General features: G+C 40.1%; 1 protein-coding gene across 1 annotated transcript in view; it reads right to left on the reverse strand.

Annotated features, from left to right (window-relative positions):
* Khc-73 (Kinesin heavy chain 73) overlaps window positions 1-14,771 on the reverse strand; it is a 785,588-nt gene that overhangs the window by 42,579 nt on the left and 728,238 nt on the right. Inside the window, exon 32 of the mRNA XM_071670193.1 lies at window positions 5,992-6,122. Coding sequence (XP_071526294.1) covers window positions 5,992-6,122 — 131 coding nt within the window. The remainder of the gene's footprint in view (window positions 1-5,991; window positions 6,123-14,771) is intronic.

The following is a 14,771-nucleotide window of genomic DNA, read 5'->3' on the forward strand; positions in this document are numbered from 1 at the left end:
GCTTTCCATGGTTTACCCCAGATGCTTCACATGCCTTGATTCAATCCACTGACAGCACGTCAACCCCGGTATACCACATCGCTCCAATTCACTCTATTCCTTGCCCTCCTTTCACCCTCCTGCATGTTCAGGCCCCGATCACACAAAATCTTTTTCACTCCATCTTTCCACCTCCAATTTGGTCTCCCTCTTCTCCTCGTTCCCTCCACCTCCGACACATATATCCTCTTGGTCAATCTTTCCTCACTCATTCTCTCCATGTGACCAAACCATTTCAAAACACCCTCTTCTGCTCTCTCAACCACGCTCTTTTTATTTCCACACATCTCTCTTACCCTTACGTTACTTACTCAATCAAACCACCTCACACCACACATTGTCCTCAAACATCTCATTTCCAGCACATCCATCCTCCTGCGCACAACTCTATCCATAGCCCACGCCTCGCAACCATACAACATTGTTGGAACCACTATTCCTTCAAACATACCCATTTTTGCTTTCCGAGATACTGTTCTCGACTTCCACACATTCTTCAAGGCTCCCAGAATTTTCGCCCCCTCCCCCACCCTATGATCCACTTCCGCTTCCATGGTTCCATCCGCTGCCAGATCCACTCCCAGATATCTAAAACACTTTACTTCCTCCAGTTTTTCTCCATTCAAACTCATCTCCCAATTGACTTGACCCTCAACCCTACTGTACCTAATAACCTTGCTCTTATTCACATTTACTCTTAACTTTCTTCTTTCACACACTTTACCAAACTCAGTCACCAGCTTCTGCAGTTTCTCACATGAATCAGCCACCAGCGCTGTATCATCAGCGAACAACAACTGACTCACTTCCCAAGCTCTCTCATCCCCAACAGACTTCATACTTGCCCCTCTTTCCACAACTCTTGCATTCACCTCCCTAACAACCCCATCCATAAACAAATTAAACAATCATGGAGACATCACACACCCCTGCCGCAAACCTACATTCACTGAGAACCAATCACTTTCCTCTCTTCCTACACGTACACATGCCTTACATCCTCGATAAAAACTTTTCACTGCTTCTAACAACTTGCCTCCCACACCATATATTCTTAATACCTTCCACAGAGCATCTCTATCAACTCTATCATATGCCTTCTCCAGATCCATAAATGCTATATACAAATTCATTTGCTTTTCTAAGTATTTCTCACATACATTCTTCAAAGCAAACACCTGATCCACACATCCTCTACCACTTCTGAAACCACACTGCTCTTCCCCAATCTGATGCTCTGTACATGCCTTCACCCTCTCAATCAATACCCTCCCATATAATTTACCAGGAATACTCAACAAATCCTCCCCTCCTTGTATTAACTTTCTAAAATGGGAAACAGAAGAAGGAGTCACGCTGGGAGTGCTCATCCTCCTCGAAGGCTCAGAGTGGGGTGCCTAAATGTGTGTGGATGTAACCAAGATGTGAAAAAAGGAGAGATAGGTAGTATGTTTGAGGAAAGGAACCTGGATGTTTTGGCTCTGAGTGAAACGAAGCTCAAGGGTAAAGGGGAAGAGTGGTTTGGGAATGTCTGGGGAGTAAAGTCAGGGGTTGGTGAGAGGACAAGAGCAAGGGAAGGAGTAGCAATACTCCTGAAACAGGAGTTGTGGGAGTATGTGATAGAGTGTAAGAAAGTAAATTCTCGATTAATATGGGTAAAACTGAAAGTTGATGGAGAGAGGTGGGTGATTATTGGTGCATATGCACCTGGGCATGAGAAGAAAGATCAAGAGAGGCAAGTGTTTTGGGAGCAGCTGAATGAGTGTGTTAGTGGTTTTGATGCACGAGACCGGGTTATAGTGATGGGTGATTTGAATGCAAAGGTGAGTAATGTGGCAGTTGAGGGAATAATTGGTATACATGGGGTGTTCAGTGTTGTAAATGGAAATGGTGAAGAGCTTGTAGATTTATGTGCTGAAAAAGGACTGATGATTGGGAATACCTGGTTTAAAAAGCGAGATATACATAAGTATACTTATGTAAGTAGGAGAGATGGCCAGAGAGCGTTATTGGATTACGTGTTAATTGACAGGCGTGCGAAAGAGAGACTTTTGGATGTTAATGTGCTGAGAGGTGCAATTGGAGGGATGTCTGATCATTACCTTGTGGAGGCTAAGGTGAAGATTTGTATAGGTTTTCAGAAAAGAAGAGTGAATGTTGGGGTGAAGAGGGTGGTGAGAGTAAGTGAGCTTGGGAAGGAGACTTGTGTGAGGAAGTACCAGGAGAGACTGAGTACAGAATGGAAAAAGGTGAGAACAATGGAAGTAAGGGGAGTGGGGGAGGAATGGGATGTATTTAGGGAATCAGTGATGGATTGCGCAAAAGATGCTTGTGGCATGAGAAGAGTGGGAGGTGGGTTGATTAGAAAGGGTAGTGAGTGGTGGGATGAAGAAGTAAGAGTATTAGTGAAAGAGAAGAGAGAGGCATTTGGACGATTTTTGCAGGGAAAAAATGCAATTGAGTGCGAGATGTATAAAAGAAAGAGACAGGAGGTCAAGAGAAAGGTGCAAGAGGTGAAAAGAAGGGCAAATGAGAGTTGGGGTGAGAGAGTATCATTAAATTTTAGGGAGAATAAAAAGATGTTCTGGAAGGAGGTAAATAAAGTGCGTAAGACAAGGGAGCAAATGGGAACTTCAGTGAAGGGCGCAAATGGGGAGGTGATAACAAGTAGTGGTGATGTGAGAAGGAGATGGAGTGAGTATTTTGAAGGTTTGTTGAATGTGTTTGATGATAGAGTGGCAGATATAGGGTGTTTTGGTCGAGGTGGTGTGCAAAGTGAGAGGGTTAAGGAAAATGATTTGGTAAACAGAGAAGAGGTAGTGAAAGCTTTGCGGAAGATGAAAGCCGGCAAGGCAGCAGGTTTGGATGGTATTGCAGTGGAATTTATTAAAAAAGGGGGTGACTGTATTGTTGACTGGTTGGTAAGGTTATTTAATGTATGTATGACTCATGGTGAGGTGCCTGAGGATTGGCGGAATGCGTGCATAGTGCCATTGTACAAAGGCAAAGGGGATAAGAGTGAGTGCTCAAATTACAGAGGTATAAGTTTGTTGAGTATTCCTGGTAAATTATATGGGAGGGTATTGATTGAGAGGGTGAAGGCATGTACAGAGCATCAGATTGGGGAAGAGCAGTGTGGTTTCAGAAGTGGTAGAGGATGTGTGGATCAGGTGTTTGCTTTGAAGAATGTATGTGAGAAATACTTAGAAAAGCAAATGGATTTGTATGTAGCATTTATGGATCTGGAGAAGGCATATGATAGAGTTGATAGAGATGCTCTGTGGAAGGTATTAAGAATATATGGTGTGGGAGGAAAGTTGTTAGAAGCAGTGAAAAGTTTTTATCGAGGATGTAAGGCATGTGTACGTGTAGGAAGAGAGGAAAGTGATTGGTTCTCAGTGAATGTAGGTTTGCGGCAGGGGTGTGTGATGTCTCCATGGTTGTTTAATTTGTTTATGGATGGGGTTGTTAAGGAGGTAAATGCAAGAGTTTTGGAAAGAGGGGCAAGTATGAAGTCTGTTGGGGATGAGAGAGCTTGGGAAGTGAGTCAGTTGTTGTTCGCTGATGATACAGCGCTGGTGGCTGATTCATGTGAGAAACTGCAGAAGCTGGTGACTGAGTTTGGTAAAGTGTGTGGAAGAAGAAAGTTAAGAGTAAATGTGAATAAGAGCAAGGTTATTAGGTACAGTAGGGTTGAGGGTCAAGTCAATTGGGAGGTGAGTTTGAATGGAGAAAAACTGGAGGAAGTGAAGTGTTTTAGATATCTGGGAGTGGATCTGGCAGCGGATGGAACCATGGAAGCGGAAGTGGATCATAGGGTGGGGGAGGGGGCGAAAATTCTGGGAGCCTTGAAAAATGTGTGGAAGTCGAGAACATTATCTCGGAAAGCAAAAATGGGTATGTTTGAAGGAATAGTGGTTCCAACAATGTTGTATGGTTGCGAGGCGTGGGCTATGGATAGAGTTGTGCGCAGGAGGATGGATGTGCTGGAAATGAGATGTTTGAGGACAATGTGTGGTGTGAGGTGGTTTGATCGAGTGAGTAACGTAAGGGTAAGAGAGATGTGTGGAAATAAAAAGAGCGTGGTTGAGAGAGCAGAAGAGGGTGTTTTGAAGTGGTTTGGGCACATGGAGAGGATGAGTGAGGAAAGATTGACCAAGAGGATATATGTGTCGGAGGTGGAGGGAACGAGGAGAAGAGGGAGACCAAATTGGAGGTGGAAAGATGGAGTGAAAAAGATTTTGTGTGATCGGGGCCTGAACATGCAGGAGGGTGAAAGGAGGGCAAGGATTAGAGTGAATTGGAGCGATGTGGTATACCGGGGTTGACGTGCTGTCAGTGGATTGAATCAAGGCATGTGAAGCGTCTGGGGTAAACCATGGAAAGCTGTGTAGGTATGTATATTTGCGTGTGTGGACGTATATATATATACATGTGTATGGGGGGGGCGGTTGGGCCATTTCTTTCGTCTGTTTCCTTGCGCTACCTCGCAAACGCGGGAGACAGCGACAAAGTATAATAAAAAAATAAAAAAAATACTCAACAAACTTATACCTCTGTAATTTGAGCACTCACTCTTATCCCCTTTGCCTTTGTACAATGGCACTATGCACGCATTCCGCCAATCCTCAGGCACCTCACCATGAGTCATACATACATTAAATAACCTTACCAACCAGTCAACAATACAGTCACCCCCTTTTTTAATAAATTCCACTGCAATACCATCCAAACCTGCTGCCTTGCCGGCTTTCATCTTCCGCAAAGCTTTTACTACCTCTTCTCTGTTTACCAAATCATTTTCCCTAACCCTCTCACTTTGCACACCACCTCGACCAAAACACCCTATATCTGCCACTCTATCATCAAACACATTCAACAAACCTTCAAAATACTCACTCCATCTCCTTCTCACATCACCACTACTTGTTATCACCTCCCCATTTGCGCCCTTCACTGAAGTTCCCATTTGCTCCCTTGTCTTACGCACTTTATTCACCTCCTTCCAGAACGTCTTTTTATTCTCCCTAAAATTTAATGATACTCTCATAAATTTCATAAATTTGGGTATACTCTGAGAAAAATGCCAGAGATAAACTGTATGGTAACATGGATAGTAGAAGGCTAATGTACAGCAGCAGGGAGTTGGTGATAGCTTAAAAAACAGCTGAGTGGAATTACATTTTCCTGTTAACTTTTCTCTTTTTGTTACTAGAAAACCCAATCATGGGCCAATCAGGCCTCCTGTTGTCTGTCTTTCACATGTAAATCTCATGTAAAACATTATGACATTCAGGTATACTATATATGTCAGCAGGAATGCATGAGTGCACAAGTCTGGATGGTAGTGTTGCCTCTAGTCTGTTTATCACATATCCACTCTTTCACATCCAATTCCTTTATGGCTTCATTTCATCACTTACTAAGACCTGCTTGTTACACTGTTAAGGATGTATCCTCAGATGAGAAGAATCACATGTACAATTAACAGCATATATGAAATAATCAATTTTTGTTCACTTTTGAGTAAAGGTAAAATAATATTTAAACTCTGATAGTAATACCAAAGTCTACTGCAAGCAATCAGCTATACTAACAACACTGAGTGATAAACTGTAGAAATCTGTTGCAGTAATGGTTACAGAGGATAATGTGTGACAATTAAAAATGATACATAACATTTACTCTTTTTATCTAAGTTCCCTTGACAACCACTTTGTATCAAGAATAATTTACAATCATGAAGGCTTCATCAAATATCTCAATTTCTAATAGCCTGCATATCTTCATGTGAAAAAGATAAATGAAGCATGAATAAATAAAATTCAAGAAACTATTTAATTTACCTATCAGTGTTTCCCAACAAAAATTCCATTTCAAGCCAGGTGTCTTCATAAGAGTTAATGGAATACTGAATGCAACTACATTCTGTGTACAAAAATTTCTACTCACTCTTTCTTCCTCTTCCTCTTCTTCTTCCATGTGTAAAAGCGGAGCTGCCTCTCGTGTGTGCTCTTCATGCAGGGTTGTCATTCTTGGTGTCATCTTCATTGGCCCAGGACTTGGAGATGCTGCAGTACCAGCTAAAATCATTAATCACTTACATATAGATATATTTACTAATGTTTCTTTTATTTAGAGTAAGATCATTACTCTAGATTCATAGACACATTCTCCCACAAAATAACAAATAATTCTGTTTCACTAATGAAAGATTACGCAATATGCACTGGTGAGGATTATAAATACATATACGGTACCTAAAACATTTATCATCAACCTAATTTTATTGGCATCTCAAAAATAAGCATTAGAATCCTAATAAAATATGAAACAAAGTAAAACATGCCTTTAAAAAAAAATGGATAGAAGATATTAATGATCCTGAATGAACTATTTCCTATAAAACATCTACGAATGCATCTATGTGCATTTATGCTGCACAACATTTAATCAACACTAAGTAAAGAGCAAACAATACAAAAATAAATCATCTAAATAGTACTGGAGTCAATAAGAATGTAATCAAACTGTCTTTTCCTTGACATTAATGGATGAGTGAGTGTTGTGGTACAACTAAGGATATGGAAATGGTGTATTTAGGATGTGGAGAGCTGCAGATTGAGATAGATGTGGCAAAGTGGCAGAAACAGATAGGCTTGTAGCCAAGTTTCTCAATAAATGGGGCTAGAGTGCTGCTGAGTGGTTTGTCTGACTGTCTGATATTCATATGGCCAAAGGGACAGTGCCTGATGATGGGCAGAATGCATCAGTGCCACCATATAAAGACATGGGGGGAAAGTGAATGTTAGAATTACAGAAGTATAAGTCTACCAAATACATGACAAGGTGTATTGAAGAGGTGTGATTGAGAGGGTGGTAGCATGCACAAAGCATCAGATTGGAGGGGAGCAATGTGGCTTCAGGATAAGTAAAGGGTATGTGAACCAAGTGTTTGTTTCTGTGTAAGAATACAGCAAAGAAAAGGGAGTATTCTGAGGCATTCATTGATCTGGAGAAAGCAGTTAAGGTTGACTGAGAGACCCTGTGGAGGATGCTATGAAAATACAGTGTAAATGAGGGTTATTAACAGAGTCAAGAGTTTCTACTTGGACAGTATGACATATCTGTACATTATAGGAAGAGAGCTTTCTAATCACAGGCCTTTTGTGCTTTATATACCATCAAGAAGGTTTTTTGTGCTTCATATCATGGACTCTACTAACTCTAGTACTGTAGCTCATGAAGAACTGGGTAATGTCAATATCAACTAAGTGATTTAAAAACTTAAAACACTGTTATTAGTTTTCCCCTTTCTCTTCCCTTCTGTTCAGTGGACAAGTAAGTAGCCTCCATCCTTTCACTGCAAGTTAATCTTTCTTAATTCTGGTCCTATTTTGGTTGCCTTTTCTAACCTTCTCAGTCATAACTTGTTTTTCTTATGATCACCAGACTGAGAGGCATAATCCAATTTCAACCAAAATATCTTGTGAACAGTGTACCGAACATCTTACCCACGTACTTGAGTGCAACAACAATATTTGCCTGCAGACAATTAACTTGTTTCACAATTCTCCGCACATAAAACTGCGGCAACATATTACATACAATGTCAACCTCTAGATCTCTTACACCCACTAATTTCTTTCTGCAGCTTATTTCCCATTAAGTAAAATTCATTCTGGGGTCCTCTTTCACTGTGTCCCATCCACATTACCTTCCATGTATTTGGATTTATTTTCATCAACCATCTTTCACACCAACTCTGGATTTTGTCTGGTATCACCTGTAAGATGATGCAAGAATTTTCATTCCATATTTCTTCACGACCTTAGCATCATCCTTGAACATGTTTGGTTATACGTCAAGTCTTTCTGGCACATCATTTACATACATCAACTTTAGCAGTGTAATTAACTATCAGCCCCGTGGCACTCCACTTGTAACCTCAGCCCATTTTCAGAATGTATCTCTCATCTGTGTTCTTTGTTTCCAACCACATAAGTAATCCTGAACCCAGCAAAGGAATTTCCCATTACTCCAGCCAGTAGCTCTAATTTCTTAATCAACCTCCAATTAAGTGCAGTGTTAATGATTTTCTGGGAGTCTAGAAACACAGTCTACTCATCCAATTCTTTGGTCTATGGCCAAGCTAACACTGTCATAAAAGTCTAACATGTACATAACAGTTTATCCATTGCAGGTAGTCATTTCCTAGCTTTCTAGTTATCTTTTACAGAGTTTCACAACCACACTCATCAACCAATCAGACCTGTAGTCCTGTGCAATTTTCCAGTCATCTTTCTTAAAGAGAAACTTGACATTTTCACTTATGCACATCTTTGGAACCATCATTTCCTCCAGTGTCCTATTTTGACATTTTCACTTGTGCACATCTTTGGAACCATCATTTCCTCCAGTGTCCTACTGAACAGTATCTTAAAAGACCTAAGTGCCTTGCCATATTCCTTCAGCACATTTGAAGAGACTTCATCTGGTCAATGTGTCTTAGGTTAGGTTGTTCTAATATACTGATTGTATTATTTCTGTTTATAATTTCTAATGCTTCTCCTCCTTCCACCTTTCTAAAACTGGCATAGTTTCAACCTCCACTATGAAAGCACTTTAGAATTTATTACTTACAGTCTGTGCTAAAAGTTAAGGCTCCAACTGAAAATAATTTTTTATGGTTAAATGGCCTAAAAAATTTAATGACACTTCCCAACATAATCAAATACTTTGTTGCATTCCCCTTCCTCTTGATGCAGTCCTGTATCCACTTGGGAATGCTGTTAGCAAGATTCTTGAGTAGTTCTGAGAAAAACTGCCCCATGACTGCTTAACTGTCACTTCAAGCTTTGGTATAAAAGATGTGGCCATATCATGTAGCCATTGCTTCACAATCATCCACAGGTTTTCAGTTGGGTTTAGGTCAGGGTAATATTTCACCTCACTATCATTTAGCCACTATGGAAAAGTGTGGCAGGGAGCCCAATCCTGCATAAATAGCACTTTAGCCTTTGCACTGTTAAATGAATTAGGTAAATGGTTAGTAAGTAAATTTAAGTATACTAATTGATTCATTTTCACATTCTTGGGTAAGATTACCAAGTGACCAACACCATGACATCTGAAATAGCCCTAAACCATGAGAGAAGGAGTGTTTTACAGTCTTTTATGTGTAATGTGGCACGTGCAAGTCCAAGTGGGGTGGCCTGCACACCCTCCCTGCGGTGTTTCCAATCACAGTAAATGACGACTTCGTCACTCAAATTCTCTGCTTCTTGGTCCCGAACCCAATACTTTTTGCAAAAATTGCGTGTTTATCCCTCTGGGTGGCAGTCAGTTGAGGTGTAACAGGCATAAAAACTACAAAATCTCAAGTCATGAGGTTCATCAGGCACGAGCACTATGAAATACCAAGGCATCAAGAAGTAACTTTTGAAAACTCCATAGCAAGATATGTTCAAGCAAGTTATGGTTCTTCAGCTTGATTTTACTTGCTGTCAGGGATGGGCAGGTCTCAATTGTCTTGCAATCACTTTACAGCTCCTAGATGTCAATCTTGGCCTTCTAGACTTGGGAAAAGGAGCTGGTTAAATGGACTCCCCAAATTCCTTAAAACTTTCAAAAACCAACATATCTTTTTCTTTCTTTCATACTTTTTCATCATTTTCCAAGTTACCAAGGTAGAACCCGGAACAAACTAAGAAAAGGCCTTATTCACTCACATCTATCCTCTGGCTGTCCTGTGTAATGCAATGAAACCACAGGTTCCTATCTACAACTAATTCCCATAGAAGTTTTAGCATTTTCCCTCAGCCACTTCATATACCCTGCTTCGGTCCACTGATAGCATGTCGCCCATAGTATAGATCTTCATTCCAATTCCCTCTAGCCCATGCATGCCTTTGAACCTTCATCATGTTCAGACCCTGAACTCAAAATCTTATTCATTCCATCCTTCCTCCTTGTATTCAGTTTCACCCTTCTCCTTGTCTCCTCCACTTTTAACACAAATATCTTCTTTGTTAACCTTCCCTAACCTATTCCCTCCATACATCCAAACCTTTCAGCACATCTCTCAACCATACTCTTCTTGCTGAAGAATATGGTTGAGAAATACTTAGAGAAAAAGAAGGATATGTATGTGGCACCTATAATCTAGAGAAAGCATTTGACAGGGATGATAGAGATGCTCTGTAGAAAGTGTTAGGAAAATATGGTGGAGGAGGAATGCCATTAAAAGAAGTGAGGAATTTTAATTAAGAGAGTATGGAGAGTGAGTGGTTTCAGGGGAAGGTGGATCTGCAGCAGGGGTGTGTACTGCTAACATTGATTTTTTATTTGTTCATGGACAGGGTAGCGAGGAAGGTGAAGGCAAGGATCATGGAGAAAGGGACAAGTACGCAGACTGCAGAGAGTAATGGGGCCTGGAAAGTTAGTCAGTCATTGTTTACTGATGACACCACACTGGTTTTACATGATTTACATAAAAAAGGTAGACAACTGGAGGCCTGATTGACCCATGACTGGGTTGTCTGGTAAAAAAGAAAAAAATAACATTTTAACTGGACAAGGAAATGTAATTCTGCTCAGCAACATTTCAAGCCATCACCAACTCCCCGCTAAGGCACATTAGCCCTCTAGTGTCCCTATTACTGCTTTCATTTACAGTTTTTTCTATTGTTTATACAATTTATTTTGGGCATTTTTCTCAGAGCATACCTGAATTAATAAAACATTTATCTAAACGACTTTTGAAGGTATTCATAGTCTTAGCATTCACTATGCCTGACGGTAACTTATTCAAATGCTCAACACATAAGAAAAGAAGCTTTTTTTCCCCACATCTGTACAACATCTTTCAGCTTTGAGTTATATTCCATTTGTCTCGGTAACTGGATTTTCATATATTTCAAAAAGATATTCCTGATTTACTTTATTGACCTTGTTCAGAATTTCAAACACTTGGATTAAATCACCACAAAGTCTATGTCTTTTAAGGGAGAAGATATCCAATTGTTTTAGCCTCTCTTCGTATGCCAGATTTCTAAGGGATGGAATCAATTTTGTCGCACATCTTTGTACTTATTCTAATTTTTTCTCATATTTTTTTATAGTTAAGGGACCAAAACTGGACTGCATATTCAAGGTGTGGTCTTACTGAAGAAGTACGAAGTGTGGGAATTGCTTCTGGTGTCTTGTAATCTATGTTCCTGGCTATGAAACCTAACAGTTGGTTGCCTGTTTTACTTGTTATCTGACACTGTTTAGTGAAACAGTGTACTTCAGAGTGTTGCTAATGTCAACTCCAAGGTAAGTTTCTTCATTTACTTTAGTTAAAGAATTTCTGTATAGTTTGCACTCGCAACAAATATTCTTGTCTCCAAAGTGCATAACTTTACACGTCTGCATCAAACTTCATTTGCCATCTGTCTGACCACTCTGCCAATAAGTTAAGATCTCTTTGAATCGTTTCGCAGTCCCACCTGTTTACAGCTCTACCTCCTAGTTTAATGTCATCAGCAAATTTGGAGATCTTAGATTTGAGACCAGGCTCTAGGTCATTAATGTATATTATGAAAGGAATTAGGCCAAGAACCGATCCCTATGGTATACCACTTGTTACATCTAGCCAATCTGAGGCTTTGCCGATTAATACTACACACTGCTTTCTCTTGGTAAGCCAGTCTCTGATCCATGTACAGAGTTCTTTACTGATTCCATGTACTCTATCGAAAGCCTTTTGGAAATCTAAATATAGTGCATCTGATGGCAATTTTTTGGCAAATTTGTTAGGCAGGATCTTCTATTATGGGAACCATGTTGGTTGTCTGATCCTATTTTGTGTTCCTCTAGAAACATGACAATTTTATTTCGTATCATTTTTTCCATCGTTTTACCTAACACTGATGTAAGGCTAATTGGCTGGTAGTTCAAGGCACACTTTTTGTTTTCTTTTATATATATAGGATTCGAATGAGAAACAGCAGAGGTAGGTGTCTAAGTTTGGGACAGTGTGTGAAAGGAGGAAGTTAAGACTAAATGCAAATAAAAGCTAGGTTATTAGGTTTAATAGGGCATAGAGATGAGTTAGTTGATGATGTTGATGTGAACGGAGAAAATCTGGAAGAAGTGAAGTATTTCAGATACCTGGGAGTGGACATGGCAGAAAATGGCAGGGACAAGTTGGTTGGTGGTGTTAGTGTGAATGGAGAAAATCTGGAAAAGAAGTGTTTCAAATACCTGGGAGTGGACATGGAACGAATGGACCATGGAAACAGAAGAGAGTCATATGATGGGTGAGGGGGGGGGGGAAAGATTTTGGGAGCATTGAAGAATAGGAGGACAAAGGGGTTGCTATCTGGGAGGGCAAAAATGGGTGTGTTTGAAGGTATGTTAGTCCCGACAATGTTGAATGGATGCAAGGCATAAACTATAGATTAGGTTGTGAGGAGGAGTGTCGTGTTGGAAATGAAATGCTTGAGGAAAATGTGAGGTGTGAGAAGGTGTGATCAAGTACGTAATAAAAGGTTAAGAGAGAGATGTGGTAATAAAAAGTGTGATAGAGAACGTGGAAAAGGGTGTGTTAAAATGGTGAGGACATTCATAGGGAATGAGAGAGGGAAGGTTGACAAAGAGAATATATGTGTCAAAAGTAGAAAGGACATGGAGAAAGGGAAGACCAAATTTTGAGAGGTGGGGCCTGAACAAGCAGGAGGGTGGAAGGGGCAAGTGGAGTAGCCAGGGGGAATCATGGCAAGGTCTGCGAGGCTTGGCTGTGGACAGGGGGCTGTGGTTTCAGTGCAATGCACATGACAGCTAGATAATAGATGTGAGTAAATGAGGCCTTTTTTCATTTGTTTGTGGTGCTACCTCACCGATGTGGGTAATGGCAAACAGGTAAGAAAGAAAGAGCACCTAAATGCCTATACAAAAGCTCTCTTCTTGATATCCTTTGGTGTTGGGAGATAAAGTTTGAGATGCATGCAATACCCAGACATAAGATAAATATAAAAAAACTAGGTTTCTGAGGGGAAAAAAAAACAAAAAACATCACTCTTGGAAGATTACAGCAATAGAACATTTCCAATAGAACATTTCTTATACCCAGTTAAATCTCTGCAAGTATTTGTAGAGACCATTAGACAGTGTTGAGAAATATGTCTATTTGTCCATCTAAGAATCTTGAAACTCTCTCAAATGGAAACATCCCTCATTAAACAGGCCTATATGTTAAAGCTCATGATGTTTTGAAGGTACTCTATATGGTGACCTTTCTTGAAGAAAATCAACAAAGTAGGTCTCTGGCATTCCTCTAACACACATGTCAGATGATAGCTCAATCCAGTTGCTGAAGATCAACTTAACTGTTTGTAGCACCCTTTGGTGCTGATGGCCTCTAATGTTATATGAGATAACTCTTAAACCAACAGTTTCTGCCTAACCTTTTCCTTTTTCAAATAAAGCTTCTCCTTAACCCTCCTCCTCCTCCATGTTGGTATCTTCTCATGGTTCTTAGGACAATTAGGACAATCTGACTCTGGAGGGAACTGTAGGTGTTGAAGAACCAAAACGGTTTCTCTCAAAGGCAGTGTCCGGAAAGCAATTCTTTACTCTTTTTGTTTCCTGCTGTACATTTCCATCTTCTAAAAAACATTATCTTCACAAACTGTGAACACCACTGGGTTGATAATTTCGTTCCAAGAATTATAGGGCATTTAGTACTAACATGAAAGTTAATGGGACAACAAGGTTATTACCATGTGTAGTGTACTAACATGACACCCGATGGGACAACAAGGTTATTACCATGTGTTGGTTACTGATTGGTCAGTGGGCAGACCCAGGCTGAACCACCAGGCCTCTAAAATTGAAAAAATGGTTAGAAAGTGATAAGAGGCATTTGGGTCACCAGAAGGCAGGGGTTAGAGATTTCTAAGGGGTCCAAAAAATTCTCTCAAGGCTTGTATTTTTTTTTAGATGATCTTAAGAAGTCAAAGGTAAAAACACCAAACACCAAAATCCATCACTAGTCCTTAAATTCAACTTTTCATCCTCCAACAGGCACTTGAAATGAACATTCAATCCTTCCAATGATCCTTAGAGCCACCTTTTCATCCTTTCACTGGTTCTTTTAACCATTGACTTCCCACTGGTTCTCAAGATCAACTTTTATCCTCCCACTGGCTCTTAGAACCAACTTTTTGTCCTCATACTGGTTCTGAGAATGAACATTTAGTCCTCCCCCAGTTCTTAGAAATAACTTTCTGTCTTCCCACTAGTTCTTACAACCAACTTTTCATCCTTTCACTGGTTCTTATAACCAATTACATTCCCTGGATCTTATGATCAACTTTTATCATCCCACTGGTCCTATGACCAATGTTCTGTCTTCTCATTGGTCCTCAGAACCAACTTCTAGTCCTCCTACTGGTTCTCAGAAACAACATGCCTCGCAGCCTGAAGCAGCTACCCTGTATCTCACTTTTCCAAGAGACTTCTTTTCTCACTGTCAGCCACAATCATGGATATTCAGTTGACTACTGTTATTTCTATTGATATATCAAGATAACTGTTACCGTCATCATTAATATTATCATCATCATAATCATCATACTGATGACAATAATTATTCTCATTATTGTCATCATCCCTATTACAATCAATATGATAATCATCTTTATACTATCATAACTATCACCATCTGATTCTAGATCCAGAAAGCA

This window comes from Panulirus ornatus, chromosome 14 (assembly GCF_036320965.1).
Source record: "Panulirus ornatus isolate Po-2019 chromosome 14, ASM3632096v1, whole genome shotgun sequence".
In the NCBI taxonomy this organism is placed as follows: domain Eukaryota; kingdom Metazoa; phylum Arthropoda; class Malacostraca; order Decapoda; family Palinuridae; genus Panulirus; species Panulirus ornatus.